This window comes from Cnephaeus nilssonii, assembly GCF_951640355.1.
Source record: "Cnephaeus nilssonii genome assembly, chromosome: X".
Lineage (NCBI taxonomy): Eukaryota > Metazoa > Chordata > Mammalia > Chiroptera > Vespertilionidae > Cnephaeus > Cnephaeus nilssonii.
Window position 1 is genome coordinate 45012654 of NC_137071.1, and position 14635 is coordinate 45027288.

General features: G+C 39.4%; 1 protein-coding gene across 6 annotated transcripts in view; it reads right to left on the bottom strand.

Annotated features, from left to right (window-relative positions):
• Positions 1–14635, bottom strand: part of OPHN1 (oligophrenin 1) — a gene marked incomplete at its 3' end in the record, with an annotated part of 608646 nt that overhangs the window by 63337 nt on the left and 530674 nt on the right. For all 6 annotated transcript variants that reach the window (XR_013813217.1, XM_079765071.1, XM_079765074.1 and 3 more), the window contains exon 20: positions 12925–13075. Coding sequence is in view for 5 of the 6 variants with exons in the window: in XM_079765071.1 (XP_079621197.1) it covers positions 12925–13075 (151 nt within the window). The remainder of the gene's footprint in view (positions 1–12924; positions 13076–14635) is intronic.

Below are 14635 nucleotides of genomic sequence, written 5' to 3' on the forward strand. Positions count from 1 at the left end.
ACAGCAGTAGTAGAGGCTGCCTGGCTCTGCAGACCCAGTCTGCCAGCCCCCGGAGGTCCTGTGAAGTCTAGCTCTCCCTCCCTCAGACACACACACACACACACACACACACACACACGCACACACACACACACACAAAAGTCCACACACTCACTCCCCTTTCACTCTCTCACTCACACACTCCCTCACTGCCATCCTCCTAGCCGCCATCTTTCTATTAACAGTAATTATTGATAAGAACTACAATTGCCATTTTCTATTTTTGCTTCCCCCCCCCAACTTTATTGAGATAAAATTGGCACATAATACTGTAAGTTTAAAGTATACAATCTGATGATTTGATACAAATATATTTTGAAATAATTACTATACTATACTATACTGAGTCTATTAATCCCTTCATCACCTCACATAATATAATTACCTTGTGTGTGTGTGTGTTAAGTACATAAGTTTTATTCTCTTAGCAGCTTTAAAATATACAACACAATGTTGTTAACTAGAGTCACCATGTTTATTGGACCCCCAGAACTCATTAATATTCTAACTCAGAGTTTGTACTTTGACAGGCATCTCCCTGTTTCCCTCCAGCACTCCCAACTCTACCCTCTGTTGAGAGTTCAGCTTGCTTAGATTCCACACGTAAGTGAGATAGAGCACACAGTATTTGAATTTCTCTAACTTATTTTACTTAGCATAATGTCCTTGGGGTCCATCCATGTTGTTGCAAATGGCAGGATTTCTTTCTTTGTCAGGGCAGAATAAAATTCCATTGTTATACACACACACACACACACACACACACACACACACACACACACACACTAATAAAAGGGCAATATGCTAATTAGACCGGGAGACCTTACAGATGACCTTCTGGACCTCCTTCCAGACAAAGCCGAGGCTTGGAGGACCCATCGCAGAGCCCCAGCCAGGTGGGTAGGGCCTCCCTCTAAGCAGCATTGATCACAGAGCCCTGGCAGGGTGGGAAGGGCAGGTAGGGCCTCCCTGTGGGCAGCGATTGATAACAGGGTGGGCAGGGCCTCCATGTGGGTGGGGATTAATGGTGGAGCCCAGGCCAGGTGGGAAACACCTGCCTCTGTTCTGCCATTGATTGCAGAGCCCAGGCCTGGTGGGCAGGGCCTCCCTGTGGGTGGGGATTAATGGCCAAACCCAGGCTGGGTGGGAAATGCCTGCCTCTGCTCTGCCATTGATCACAGAGCCCTGGCAGGGTGGGCAGGCAGGCGGGGGGGGGGGCAGTTGGAGCTGAACAGGCCAGCAGGGTGGGGCCAGTTGGGGGCAATCAGGCTGGTGGGATGGCAGTTGGGGGCGAGCAGGCTGGTGGGGGGTAGTTGGGGGTGATCAAGCCATCAGGGGTGGCATTTGGGGATGTGCAGGCTGGCAGGGTGGGGGCAGTTGGGGGCAAGCAGGCTGGTGGGGGGGCAGTTGGGGGCGAGCAGGCAGGCTTGCAGAGTGGTTAGGGGTGATCAGGCAGGCAGGCAGGTGAGCAGTTAGGAGCAGGTGGACATCCCCTGAGGGGTCCCAGATTGGAGAGGGTGCAGGCCGGGCTGAGGGACACCCCCCCATGCACAAATTTTGTGCACCGGGCCACTAGTGTGTGTGTGTGTGTGTGTGTGTGTGTGTGTGTGTGTGACATCTTTATCCATTCATCCATATACAGACACATAAGTTGTTTTCATATTTTGGTTATTATGAGTAATACTGCAGTGAACATGGGGGTGGAGAAAACTCTTCCAGATCCTGATTTCATTTACTTGAGATATATACCCAAAAGTGGGATCACTGGATCATATGGCACTTCTATTTTTAATTTTTATAGAAAACTCCATTCTGTTTTTATAGTGACTGCACCATTCCACATTCCCACCTACAATGTTCCAGATTTCTCTTTTCTTCACATCCTAGTCAACATTATCTCTTGTGTTTTTAATAGCCATTTAGCATGTCTGAAATGTTATCTCATTGTGGTTTTGATTTGCATTTCTCTGATGATGCATGATGTTGAGCATGTTTCATGTACCTGTTGTCAATGGTATGCCTTATTTGGAAAGATGTCTATTCACGTCCTCTGCCCATTTTTTAAAAAATTGATCTGTATTGTTGAAAGTATTACAGATATCCCTTTTTTTCCTCATTGACACCCCCTCCCCACTATCATGCCATGCCCAGGCATTCACCCCACTATTGTCTGTGTCCATGGGTTATGCATATATTGATATAAGTTCTTTGGTTGATCTCTTCCCTGCCCCTAACCCCCATCACCACTTTCCCTCTGAGAATCCTCAGTCTGTTGCATGCTTCCATGTCTCTAGATCTATTTTCTCAGTTTATTTTGTACAGTAGATTCCACATATAGGTGATATAATGTGATACTTGTCTTTCTCTGACTGGCTTATATCCCTTAGCATAATACTCTCCAGGTCCCTCCATACAGTCTCAAAGGTTAATAGATCCTTCTTTCTAACAGCTGGATAGTATTTCATTGTGTAAATGTACCACAGCTTTTTAATCCACTCCTATACTGATGGGCACTTTGGCTGCTACCAAATCTTAGCTATTGTAAATTATGCTGCTATGAACATAGGGGTACATATATTCTTTCTGACTGGTGTTTCAGGATTCTTAGAATATATTCCTAGAAGTGGGATCACCAGGTCAAATGTCAGTTCCATTTTAAATTTTTTAGGAGACTTCATAGTTTTCCATAGTGACTATACCAGTCTGCATTCTCACCAGCAGTGCACTAAGGTTCCTTTATCTGCACATCTTTGCCAGCACTTGTTGGTTGTTGATTTATTGACTGTAGCCATTCTGGCAGGTGTGAGGTGGTATTTCATTATCATTTTAATTTGCATCTTTGATTATTAGTGATCTTGAGAATTTTTTCATGTGTCTCTTGGACATTTTTATATCCTCTTTAGAGAAGTGTCTATTTAGGTCCTCTGCCCATTTTTTTTGTTTGTTTGTTTTTTGGACTGTTTGTCTTTTGTTGAGTTATATGAGTACTTTATATATTTTGGAAATTAACCCCTTCTCAGGTGTATTTTTGGCAAATATGTTATCTCATTAGGTGAGTTCTCTTTTCATTTTGTTGATGTTTTCTTTTGCTGTGCAGAAGCTTTTTATTTTGATAATCCCATTTGTTTATTTTTTTCTTTTCTTTCTCTTGCCCTAGCATTGTGTCAGAAAAAAATTTTGCTGTGTGAGATATCTGATATTTTGCTGCTTAAGTTTTCTTCAAGGATTTTTATGGTTTTGTGATTTACATATAAATCTTTTCATTTTGGTATAAGTTGGTGGTATAGTTTCATTTTTTTTGCATGTACCTGTCCATTTTTTCCAACAGTAATAATTGAAGAGACTGTCTATACTCCATTGTATGCACTTGCTTCCTTTATCAAATATTAATTACGTATAGTGGCTTGAGTTGATTTCTGGAGTCTCTGTACTGTTCCATTGAACTATATGCCTGTTCTTTTTTTTTAATTCTTTATTGTTGAAAGTTATTACAAATGTCCCCTTCTCCCCCCATTGTGGTCTCCCAGCCTGCCCCTGCCCCTCAATCCCAGACTACACCTCCCATTGTCTGTGTCCACTGGTTATGATTATATGCATACAACTTCATTGGTTGATCTCTTACCCCATCACCCCTGCTTCCCACCCTTCCCTGCCTTCCCTCTGAGGTTTGATGGTCTGTTAATTGATTCTCCATCTCTGGATCTAGTTTTGTTCACCAGTTTATGTAGTTCATTATATTTCACAAATGAGTGAGATCATGTGATATTTATCTTTCTCTGACTGGCTTATTTCACTTAGAATAATGCTCTCCAGGTCCATCCATGCTATTGCAAATGAAAAGAGTTCTTCCTTTTCTACAGCAGTGTAGTATTCCATTATGTAGATGTACCACTGTTTTTTAATCCACTCATCTGCTGATGAGCACTTAGGCTGTTTCCTAATCTTAGCTATTGTAAATTGTGCTGCTATGAAAAGAGGGGTGCATATATGCTTTCTCATTGGTGTTTCTGATTTCTTAGGATGTATTCCTAGAAGTGGGATTGGATTATTTATCTTCCTTTTGTTAAGTTGTATGAGGTCCCTATAAATTTTGGAGATTAAACCCTTATTTATATGTAACATTGGCAAATATGTCCTTCCATGCAGTGGGCTCTCTTGTTATTTTGTTGATGGTTAATTTTGCTGTGCAGAAACTTTTTATTTTGGTGTAGTCCCATTTGTTTATTTTCTCCTTAGTTTCCATTGTCCAAGGAGATCTGTCAGTAAACATATTGCTACAAGATATATCTGATATTTTGCTGCCTATGGATTCTACTAAGATTTTTTATGGTTTCCCATCTTACGTTTAAGTCTTTTATCCATTTTGAGTTTATTTTTGTGTATGGTATAAGTTGGTGGTCAAGTTTCATTTGTTTTGTTTTTGGTATTTTTTGCATGTATCTGTCCAATTTTCCAAGCACCATTTATTAAAGAGACTGTTTTGACTCTATTGTATGCTCTTGCCTCCTTTGTCAAATATTAATCGAGCATCATGGTTTGGGTTAATTTCTGGGTTCTCTAGTGTTCCATTGGTCTATGTATCTGTTCTTGCGACAGAATCAGGCTGTTTTGAGAACAGTGGCTTTGTGATATCACTTGATGTCTTCTGGTATTGTGATCTCTCCAATTTTGTTCTTTTTTTCCTCCGGATTCTTGTGGCTATTTTTTTTATTCCATATTAATTCTTGGAGAGTTTGTGCTAGGTCTGTAAATATGCCATTGGTGTTTTAATGGGGATTGAATTGAATCTATAGATTGCTTTGGGTAGTATGAACATTTTAATGATGTTGATTCTACCAATCCATGAACACAGTTTATTCTTTCACTTTATATCTTCCTCTATCTCTTTTTTCAATATCCTGTAATTTTCCGAGTACTGGTCTTTTAACTTCTTAGTTAAGTTTATTCTTAGGGATCTTAATTCTTTTGTTGCAATGGTAAATGTGATTGTTTTTTTCGTTTCTCTTTCTGTAAGTTACTTATTGGTGTATAAAAATGCAATAGATTTCTGGGTGTTTATTTTGGGTCCTGCTACATTGCAAAATTCATTTATTAAATCCAGTCGTTTTTTATGTAGCCTTCAGGGTTTTCTATGTATAATATCATGTCATCTGCGAATAATGACAGTTTTCTTCTTTTCCAATTTGGATGCCTTTCATTTTTCCTCCTTGTCTGATCACTTTGTCTAGCACTTCCAGTACTATGTCAAACAGGAGTGGTGAAAGTTGACATCTTGTTCCTGTTGTTAGTGGAAATTGTTTTAGTTTTTGTCCATTGTGTATGATGTTGGATATAGGTTTGTCATATAAGGCTTTTATTATGTTGAGGTATGATCCCTCTATTCCCACTTTAACAATTTTTTTTTTCAAAAAATGGTGTTGGATTTTGGCAAATGATTTTTCTGCATCAATTGATATGATCATGTGATTTTTGTCTTTCAATTTGTTTATGTGATATATCATGTTTACTGATTTGGGGATATTGTACTAGCCTTTCATCCCTGAAATTAATCCCACTTGGTCATGTTGTATGATTTTTTTTAATATATTTTATTGATTTTTTACAGAGAGGAAGGGAGAGGGATAGAGAGTTAGAAACATCGATGAGAGAGAAACATCGATCAGCTGCCTCCTGCACACCCCCTAATGGGGATGTGCCCGCAACCAAGGTACATGCCCCTGACCGGAATCGAACCTGGGACCTTTCAGTCCGCAGGCCGACGCTCTATCCACTGAGCCAAACTGGTTTTGGCCATGTTGTATGATTTTTTTAATGTGGAGTTGTATGTGATTTGCTAGAAATTTGTTGAAGATTTTAACACCAATGTCCATCAGGAATATTGGCCTGTAATTTTCTTTGTAGCATCTTTATCTGCTTTGGGGATTAGGGTGATGCTGGCTTCATAGAAGGAGCTTGGAAGTGTTCTTTTATCTTGAATTTTTTGGAATAGTCTGAGGAAGGTATTGTTCTTTGAATATTTGGTAAAACTCCCATATGAAGCCATCTAGACCAGGGCTTTCATTTGCTGGAATTTTTAAAATCACTGCTTCAATTTCCTCAGTAGTTATCAGCATATTCAGATTTTCTGATTCTTCCTGATTGAGTTTTGGAAGATTGTATTTTTCTAGGAATATGTCCATTTCGTCTAGGTTGTCCAGTTTGTTGGAACTGAGTTGTTCGTAGTATTTTTTTTTCTATAATCCTTTGTATTTCTGTGGGGTCAGTTCATTTCTTTCATTTCTTCATTTCTGATTTTGTTTATGTGGGTCCTCTCTCTTTACTTCTTGGTGAGCCTGGCTAGAGGTTCATCAATCTTATTTATCCTTTCAAAGAACCATTTCTTGGTTTTATTGATCTTTTGTAATTTTTTTTTGCCTCTATATCATTTATTTCAGCTCTGATCCTTATTATTTCCTTCCTTCTACTTACTCTGGGCTTTTCTAATTGCTCTCTTTCTAATTTTTGAGTTGTAGTGTTAAATAATTTATTACCAGTCTTTTTTTTTCTTTTTTTTTTTTTTTTTTGTGTGTGTGTGAGGTAGGCCTGTAGTGCTATAAACTTCCCACTGAGGACAACTTTCACTGTGTCCCAGAGACTTTGGATTGCTGTGTTTTCATTGTCATTTGTTTCCAATATGATTTTTATTTCTTGTTTGATCTCTTTGGTAACCCACTCATTGTTTAATAGCATGCTCTTTCAACCCCAAGTGTTTAATATTATTTATTGTTTTTATTGCAGTTGATTTCTTTTTTCATGCCATTGTGATCTGAGAAGATGCATTATATGATTTCAATCTTCTTGAATTCGAATGGACTTATCCTGTGTCCAAATATGTGGTCTATCTTTAAAAATGTCCCATGTGCACTTGAGAAGAATGTATATTCCATAGCTTTGGGTGAAATTTTCTGAAGATGTCAATTAGTTCCATCTGATCTTGTGAGTTATTTAGGATTGTTGTTTCTTTGTTGATATTTTGTCTAGAAGATTTATCTAGTGATGTCATTGGGGCATTAAAGTCCCCTACTATGATTGTATTGCCCTTGCTCTCTCCCTTGATATCTTCCAGAAGTTTTTTTTTTTTTTTTTTTATGTATTTGGATGCTCCTGTATTGGGTGCATATATATTTACCTGAGTTAAATCCTCTTGTTCTATCGATCCCTTTAGTATTATCATATGGCCTTTTTTATCTCTTGTTATAGCCTTCATTTTGAGGTATATTTTGTCAGATATCAGTATTGCTACCCCAGTTTATTTTTTCATTTCCTCATCTTTGAATATTTGATAATACTCCCCTGTGAAGCCGTCCTGGCCTTGGCTTTTGTTTGCTGGGATTTCTTTTGTTTACTGCTTCAATTTCATCAGTTGTTATTGACCTATTTAGATTTTCTGATTCTTCTTGATTCAAGTGTGGAAAGTTGTATTTTTTCTAGGAATTTTTCCATTTCGTCCAGGTTGTCCAGTTTGTTGGCATATTGTTGTTCATAGTATTTTTTTTATGATCCTTTTTATTTCTGTGGGGTAAGTTGTTACTTCACCTCTTTCATTTCTGATTTTATTTATATTTTTTCTTGATGAGTCTGTCTAAAGATCCATCAATCTTGTTTACTGTATCTTTTCAAAGAACCAGCTCTTGGCATCATTTACATTTTGTATTGTGCTTTTAGTCTCTATGTCATTTATTTCTGCTCTGATCATTATTTTTTCCTTCTTTCTACATACTCTGGGTTTTTCTTGTTGTTCTCTTTCTAATTTTTTAAGTTGCAAGGTTAAATTTTGTATTAGACATTTTTCTTGTTTATTGAGGTAGGCCTGTAGTGCTATGAATGTCCCTCTCAGGACTGCTTTTGCTGTGTCACATAGATTTTTTTGTTTCTTTCTTGATTTCATTAGTAACCCATTCATTGTTTAATAGCATGCTTTTTAGCCTCCATGCGTTTGAATGTTTTGGCGTGTTTTATTGCAGTTGATCTCTATTTTCATGTCACTGTGATCCAAAAAGATGCTTGATATGATTTCAGTACTCTTGAATTTGTAGAGACTTAATTTGTGTCCTGACATGTGGACTACCTTTGAGAATGTCCCATGTACACTTGAGAAGAATGTATATTCTACAGCTTTGGAGTAAAATGTTCTGTAAATGTCTATTAAATCCATTTGATCTAGTGTGTTGTTTAGAGTTGCTGTTTCTTTTTTGATTTTTTTGTTGGTCTAGAACAGTGATGGGCAACCTTTTGAGCTTGGTGTGTCAAACTTCGCCAAAAAACTGAGCATAACTCGGGTAGTGTGTCACTTTGAGGAAAAAACAATATTTCCCAAATGTTTCATCCTCAGGAGCAGCAAATGTTTCATCCTCGGCATGCAGCCGCCTCAGCGGCCGCGTATCATCAGAAATGGCTACGCGTGTCAGTGCTGACACGCGTGTCATAGGTTCACCATCACTGGTCTAGAAGATCTATCCAGTGATGTCAGTGGGTTGTTAAAGTTCTATACTATGATTGTATTGCTGTCCATCTCTCATTTAAAATCCTCCAGAAGTTTTTTTTCCATATATATTTAGGTGCTCCTATATTGAGTGCATATACGTTTACCAGTTATATCCTCTTGTTGTACCAATCCCTTTAGGATTATGAAGTCGGCTTCATTGTCTCTTGTTATGGCCTTCATTTTGAAGTCTATTTTGTCAGATATAAATATTGCTACCACAGCTTTTTTTTTTAATTTCCATTTGCATGGAAAATTTTTTTCACATCCCTTCACTTTCATCCTGTGTGAATCTTTTGTTCTGAGGTTAGTCTCTTATAGACAACATATGTATGGGTAATGTTTTCTTATCCATTCAGCTACCCCTTTGTCTTTTGATTGGAGCATTTAAGCCATTTGCATTGCCCTTTTTATTCCTTATATCTGTTTTACTCCTTCTTTCTCTATTACTTCTTCTTGAAAAACTCCTTTAGCATTTCCTACATGCAGGTTTGGTGGTAATAAACTCCTTTAGCCTTTTTAGTGTTTTTGTTTGTTTGTTTGTTTGTTTGTTTGTTTGTTTTTTTATCTGTGAAGCTCCTATTTTCACCTTCAATTTTGATTGATAGTTTTACTGGATAGAGTAGTCTTGGATTCAGTCCCTAGCTTTTCATTACTCTGTATACTTCATGCTACTCCATTTTGGTCTGATGTTTTTCTGTTGAGAAATCATTTGCTTGTCTAATGGGAGCTCCCTTGTAGGTAACATCTGTCTCTCTCTTGCAGCCTTTAAGTTCCTTTCTTTGTCTTTAACATTTGTCATTTTAATTATGATGTGTCTTGGTATGAATCTTTTTGGGTTCATTTTAATTGGGACTATCTGTGTTTCTTAGACTTGTGTGACTTTTTTCTTCACAAGATCAGGGAAGTTTTCTGTCATTATTTCTTCAAACAGGTTCTCTATTCCTTGCTCAAATTCTTTTCCTTCTGGCAGCCCTATTATGCAGGTCGCTGTGGCAGTTCTGTGCATTTGGGTGCATCAGGCCATGTCTACTAGGTGGTTTCAAGCAGCAGGGCCATTTTTCCAGGGGTACCAGGTCAGACACAGTGGGTCACAGTGGCATCTGGGGGTGTTGGGCCATGGTGGCAGGGCTGGTCACACCACATGAATGCAGTGGGGCTAGTTTGCCAGGAGCACCTGATCTGTCATGGTGTGTGGGGGCAGCAGACCCCTGGGTCCAGGTGTCAAGGTGGTGAGTTGGGCTGTGCACTCCACTGGTGGAAGAGGCAGCCTAACTTGGTGCTGCTCAACTGGTGCAGGGGGCTGGCAGGGGTTGCTCATGTGGTGTAGGGGGCGGGGTGAGCCAGGCACTGCTCTGCTGATGGAGGAAGTGGGGTGGGCAAAACATCCAACTTGCCAATATGCCAGGGCAGGCCAGATGCTCCATTCACAGAGGGGGTCGGCCAGGTGCTCTGCTCACGGAGGGTCAGGGCTCTGCTCACCAATATGGCAGGGCAGGCCCCAGACACTGCTTGTCAAATCATCTGGCCGGTCCTCCAATGCCCACAGTCAAGGCGCACCAAGCAGCTATGTCTAGTCTGTGTGTCCAGGGGTTTCAGGTCCCAGCAGTGGGGGCATGTGCATCCATCCTTGGCTTAGGGGTACTGGAGTAGGGCCACTCCCTGCAGCCTCCTCCCACAGAGGACCCTGTAGTTCCTTCAAAATGGCATGCTCTTCACTTTCAAGTGTAGAGAAACATCTGGCTGTGCAGTACACAGCAGCTCTTCTGCTGGAGCAAACAACCTCTATCACCTCCAATCCCCTTCCCCCACCCAGCTCCTTCTGAAAGATTCCCTCCCACACTCACACCCACAAACACTCTACTGTGCACCCACTCACACACTAACCTTCACTCCAGTCCTGTCCTCTGTCATGTTGCTCCTGCCATTTTCTTAATTGTTTCTGACTCTTACATTTTTTTCTTCCACTTTTGGCTGTCTTCCTTGATGATTTCATTTTTTGTAGTGGTATACTTTGATTCCTTTCTGTATATATTTTGTATATCTGCTACAGGTATTGTATTTATATCATAAAGTTCACATAAAACATCTGTTCCATTGATATAGCAGTCTGTTTTAAGTTGCTAGCAAAGTAACAGACCACATACAGATTACACTTTAACTTCTCCTTCCCCTACATTTTGTTGTTAATATCATAATTTATATATTTTTAGATTGTGTATCCATTAACAAAATATTACAGCTATAGTCATTTTTAATAATTTTGAGTTTTAACTTTTATACTGGTCAAAAGTGATTTATACACATTCATAGTATTAGGACATTCTGAATTTGACTATATACTTGTCTTTAGCAATGAATTTTAAATACTTTTATGTGTTTCCATGTTGTTAGTTAGTGTCCATTTATTTTAACTTGAATAAAGTCTTTCAGAATTTCTTGGAAACCAGGTCTATTGGTAATGAAATCCTTCAGTATTTGTCTGGAAAAGTTTTATCACTCTTTCATTCAGAAAGACTGCTTTGTAAGGAATAGTATTCGTGGTTGACAGGTTTTACCCCCTTTCAGTACTTATCATATATCATCCCACTCCCTTGGGACATGCAGGGTTTCTGCTGAGAAATCTGTTCATAGTGCTACAGTTTCTTTGTATGTGATGATTCACTTTTCTTGTGCTGCATTCAAAATTCTCTCTTTGTCCTGGTATTTTGAGAATTTAATATAGTATGTCGTAGCGAAAATCTCTTTATGTTTAATCTATTTGGGTTTCTTTGCACTTCAAGGATCTGGATGCTCATTTCCTTCTCCAGATTTAGTAAGTTTTCTTTCATTATTTCTTGAAATAAGTCCCCTCCCCCCCACACCCCTTGTCGTCCTCTGTTCCTTCTGGGACTCTCATAATGTGTATATTACTTTGTAGACAATGTTCCATAAGTCTCTTAGGTTTTCTTTTATTTTAATCAATCTTTTTTTTCCTCTTTGTTCCTCTGACTGGATAATTTCATATGACTTATCTTTATGCTCACTAAGTCTTTCTTCTGCTTGGTCAAGGTTGAGTTGAAGCTCTTCATTGAATTTTTCTATGTAGTCATTGTGTTCTTCAATTCCAGAATTTTAGTTTGGTTGTTTTCTATGGTTTATATCACTTTCTTGGACTTCTCATGGGTATTCCTTGTCAGATAGTTCAAAGACTTCTGTTTCAATAGGGTCAGTTTCTGGTGCTTTATGTTGTTCTTTTGAAGGTGTAATATCTATGCAATTATTGCTAATCCATGAGGCCTTGTATTGTTGTCTCTTTGAAGAAGTAGGAAAACCTTTCAGTCTTTAGAGAGTGGCTTTGGAAAAGAAAACCTTTATCAGTCAGCACACAAGAGATTCTCAGTGGGCCATTTGATGAGATCCACAGGTGGACTTGCTGCTGGAGTTCTTAGGAAGGCTGATCCAAAACCTAGGTCATTTGGTGGACAAGCCTGATGCCTGAATCTGCTGGGGCAAGCTTGCAGCTTGGGGTCATAGGGCTGGTGCATCATTGGGGCAGACCTAGAGGCTGGGTCCACAGGGGTACATCCTGGATGCTGGGTCTGTGGTTACATCATGGAGACTAGGGGAACAATGGCTTGCCTGAAGCCTGGTGCCACAAGTTGGCCTAGTTCTGAGGCTAGCCTGGAGCCTGTGTCTGTGGAGGCTAGAAGGGAATGGGTTGGTACTGGGGTAGGCCTGATGCTAGTGTCTAAAATGAAGTTGCATGTTCACTTCACCCTCCTCCCCTCAGGTGCAGGGTAATTTCCTCAAACTTCACTGTGTGAACTTGGGGGAAGAGTGACATGGGTAATATAAAAATGTTCTTCCTGCCATATGCCATGTACTTTTTCTTACTTTGTGTCCTACTCAGGTGCTATAATCTCTCAGCTGACTATCATAGCTCTCATGAAGGTATGTTGATGCATGGATAGTTGTACAGATTGATGTTACCCTGAGGGGACATGCTCTGGAAACTACTCTTCAGCCATCTTGCTGATATCATTCCTCCATTTTAGCTGGATTTGAAATTAAAATCTCAGAACATTCAGAAAGCACATTGCTCACCCATTTCTAGATATTGAGGTATAAATCTAAGAACATCTTGGATCCTCCACTGGCCTCCTAAGGGATCATGGTAACTGGATTTATAGGTTTATCCTTATCCTACTTACTGCCAAAAGACTAATTTGCTCTCTGGGCATACATTTTTAAAACCATGCTTTGTGTGGCCCAGCATACAGGAAAAGTCTACATTTACATGGAGAAAAATGGCCATACCTCCACTTCTGCCTTCTTTGTGTCTAATTATTGTTAAGAAGCTAAAGGTGAATTTTAGTACTGACCTTCACTTTCATCTAGGGAAGAGGTATTATAGCCAAGTGTCCTTTCCCGCAGTAAGCGCTTCGAAATCGTGATTGGCTTGTGCCTTCTAGCTGTCACTCGAGGTGGAGGCACTGGGGGTGCAGCACTTTCCTCGGGTGGGCCTGAATAGATCTGTAAAGGGGGAATATTTTCAGGAAACAATTAGAAAGATCAAGTTTTTGTCTCCCTATGCTAACTACTAGTTGATGCCAGCCAATATTACAACTAGAGTCTGCCATAGCAATTCTAAAATGACGAAAGAAATGGGGGAATTGTTTTAATCACTCTAGCTACCAGCAAGTGTTCAGAAATCTCCTACCATGTTCAAGGCACAGGATCTGGCATTTCTCAGTGTGGAGGAAATAATACAGACAAAAACTCCAACATCAGTAGTGGATTTTCCACTTACAGCCTGGGAAACCTTAGTCAGGTCACCTCCCATGTCTGAGCCTTAGCTTCCTCATCTGTAACACAGATAGGGTGCAGTGATAATCAAGTGAAAACTGTAATCAAGGTATATTGCATAAGCAGAGGTAGGGTATGGGGCTGATGAAAAATACCCACATGTACTCAATATTTCTGAAAGGATATAAAAGAAACTGGTTATATTATTTGCCTCAAGACAGGATTAATGAGTGGCTGAGGAAAGGATGAAGGAAAACTTATTTTCACTTCTATATCATTTTAATCTTTTAAAATTTCATACCATTTATGCATTACTTATTAAAATAGGGCAAATAAGTGCTTTGGAAAATGTAAAAAGTGTTGGATTAATGAGAGAGGAACTTTGATTAAAATTTTTATATAGTATCTCACATTTTTTGTGGGGAGAATGACATTTTGACCAAAGAGTACACACTTTGGGAGGACACACATATGTTGCAGGGGAGGGAGGTGACCCTTATTCAGTGCAATAATGCAATCAACTCCAATGATTAGCGTAAAGAGAAATGTCAGAGCCCAACATCCTATCAGAAAAGAGTCAACATAGGCTGCATACTAGTAGTCACAGGGTTTATATGTTTGGAAACACAAGGCAAACTTGTGTTACAGCTGGATAATGATAGAGAACAATGCAAGAATATTCATAAGATAGTACATGTCTCAATGTCTCATGGCTTAGGGAAGAGAGACTATGACATAATAGCAATCAGATGAGCTTTGAGACCATAAAGTTTTGGGTTATATTTCTGGTTCCACTACTATTTAGTAACAATATTATAAATAACCACAATTTTGTGAGCATTTGCTTAGGCATTCTTATTCCTTGTTATTCATCAAATACACCAGGGCCTTTGCACTGAGTATTTCATCTACTTGCAGAGCTCTACTTCCAAATATCCATGTAGCTTGCTCTCTCAATTCAAGTAGGATTATGGTCAAATATACTTTTAAAAAGCCCTTCCAGGTGAATGTATCTAAAACTTTGACATGCTTCCCTCTACCCAACACTACCAATGCTCCTCTCCTGTTTAAGTTTTTTTTCAATCCTCACCTGAGGATAATTTTTCCACTGATTTTTTTTAAGAGAGAGTGGAAGGGAGGGGAGAGAAGGAGAGAGAAAGAGAAACACTGACATGAGAGGCACATTGACTGGTTGCCTCTGTAGGCGCATAAACCAAGGCTGGGAATCAAACGGCAACCGAGATACATGCCCTTGACAAGGAACTGAACCCGTGACCCTTTGGTCCA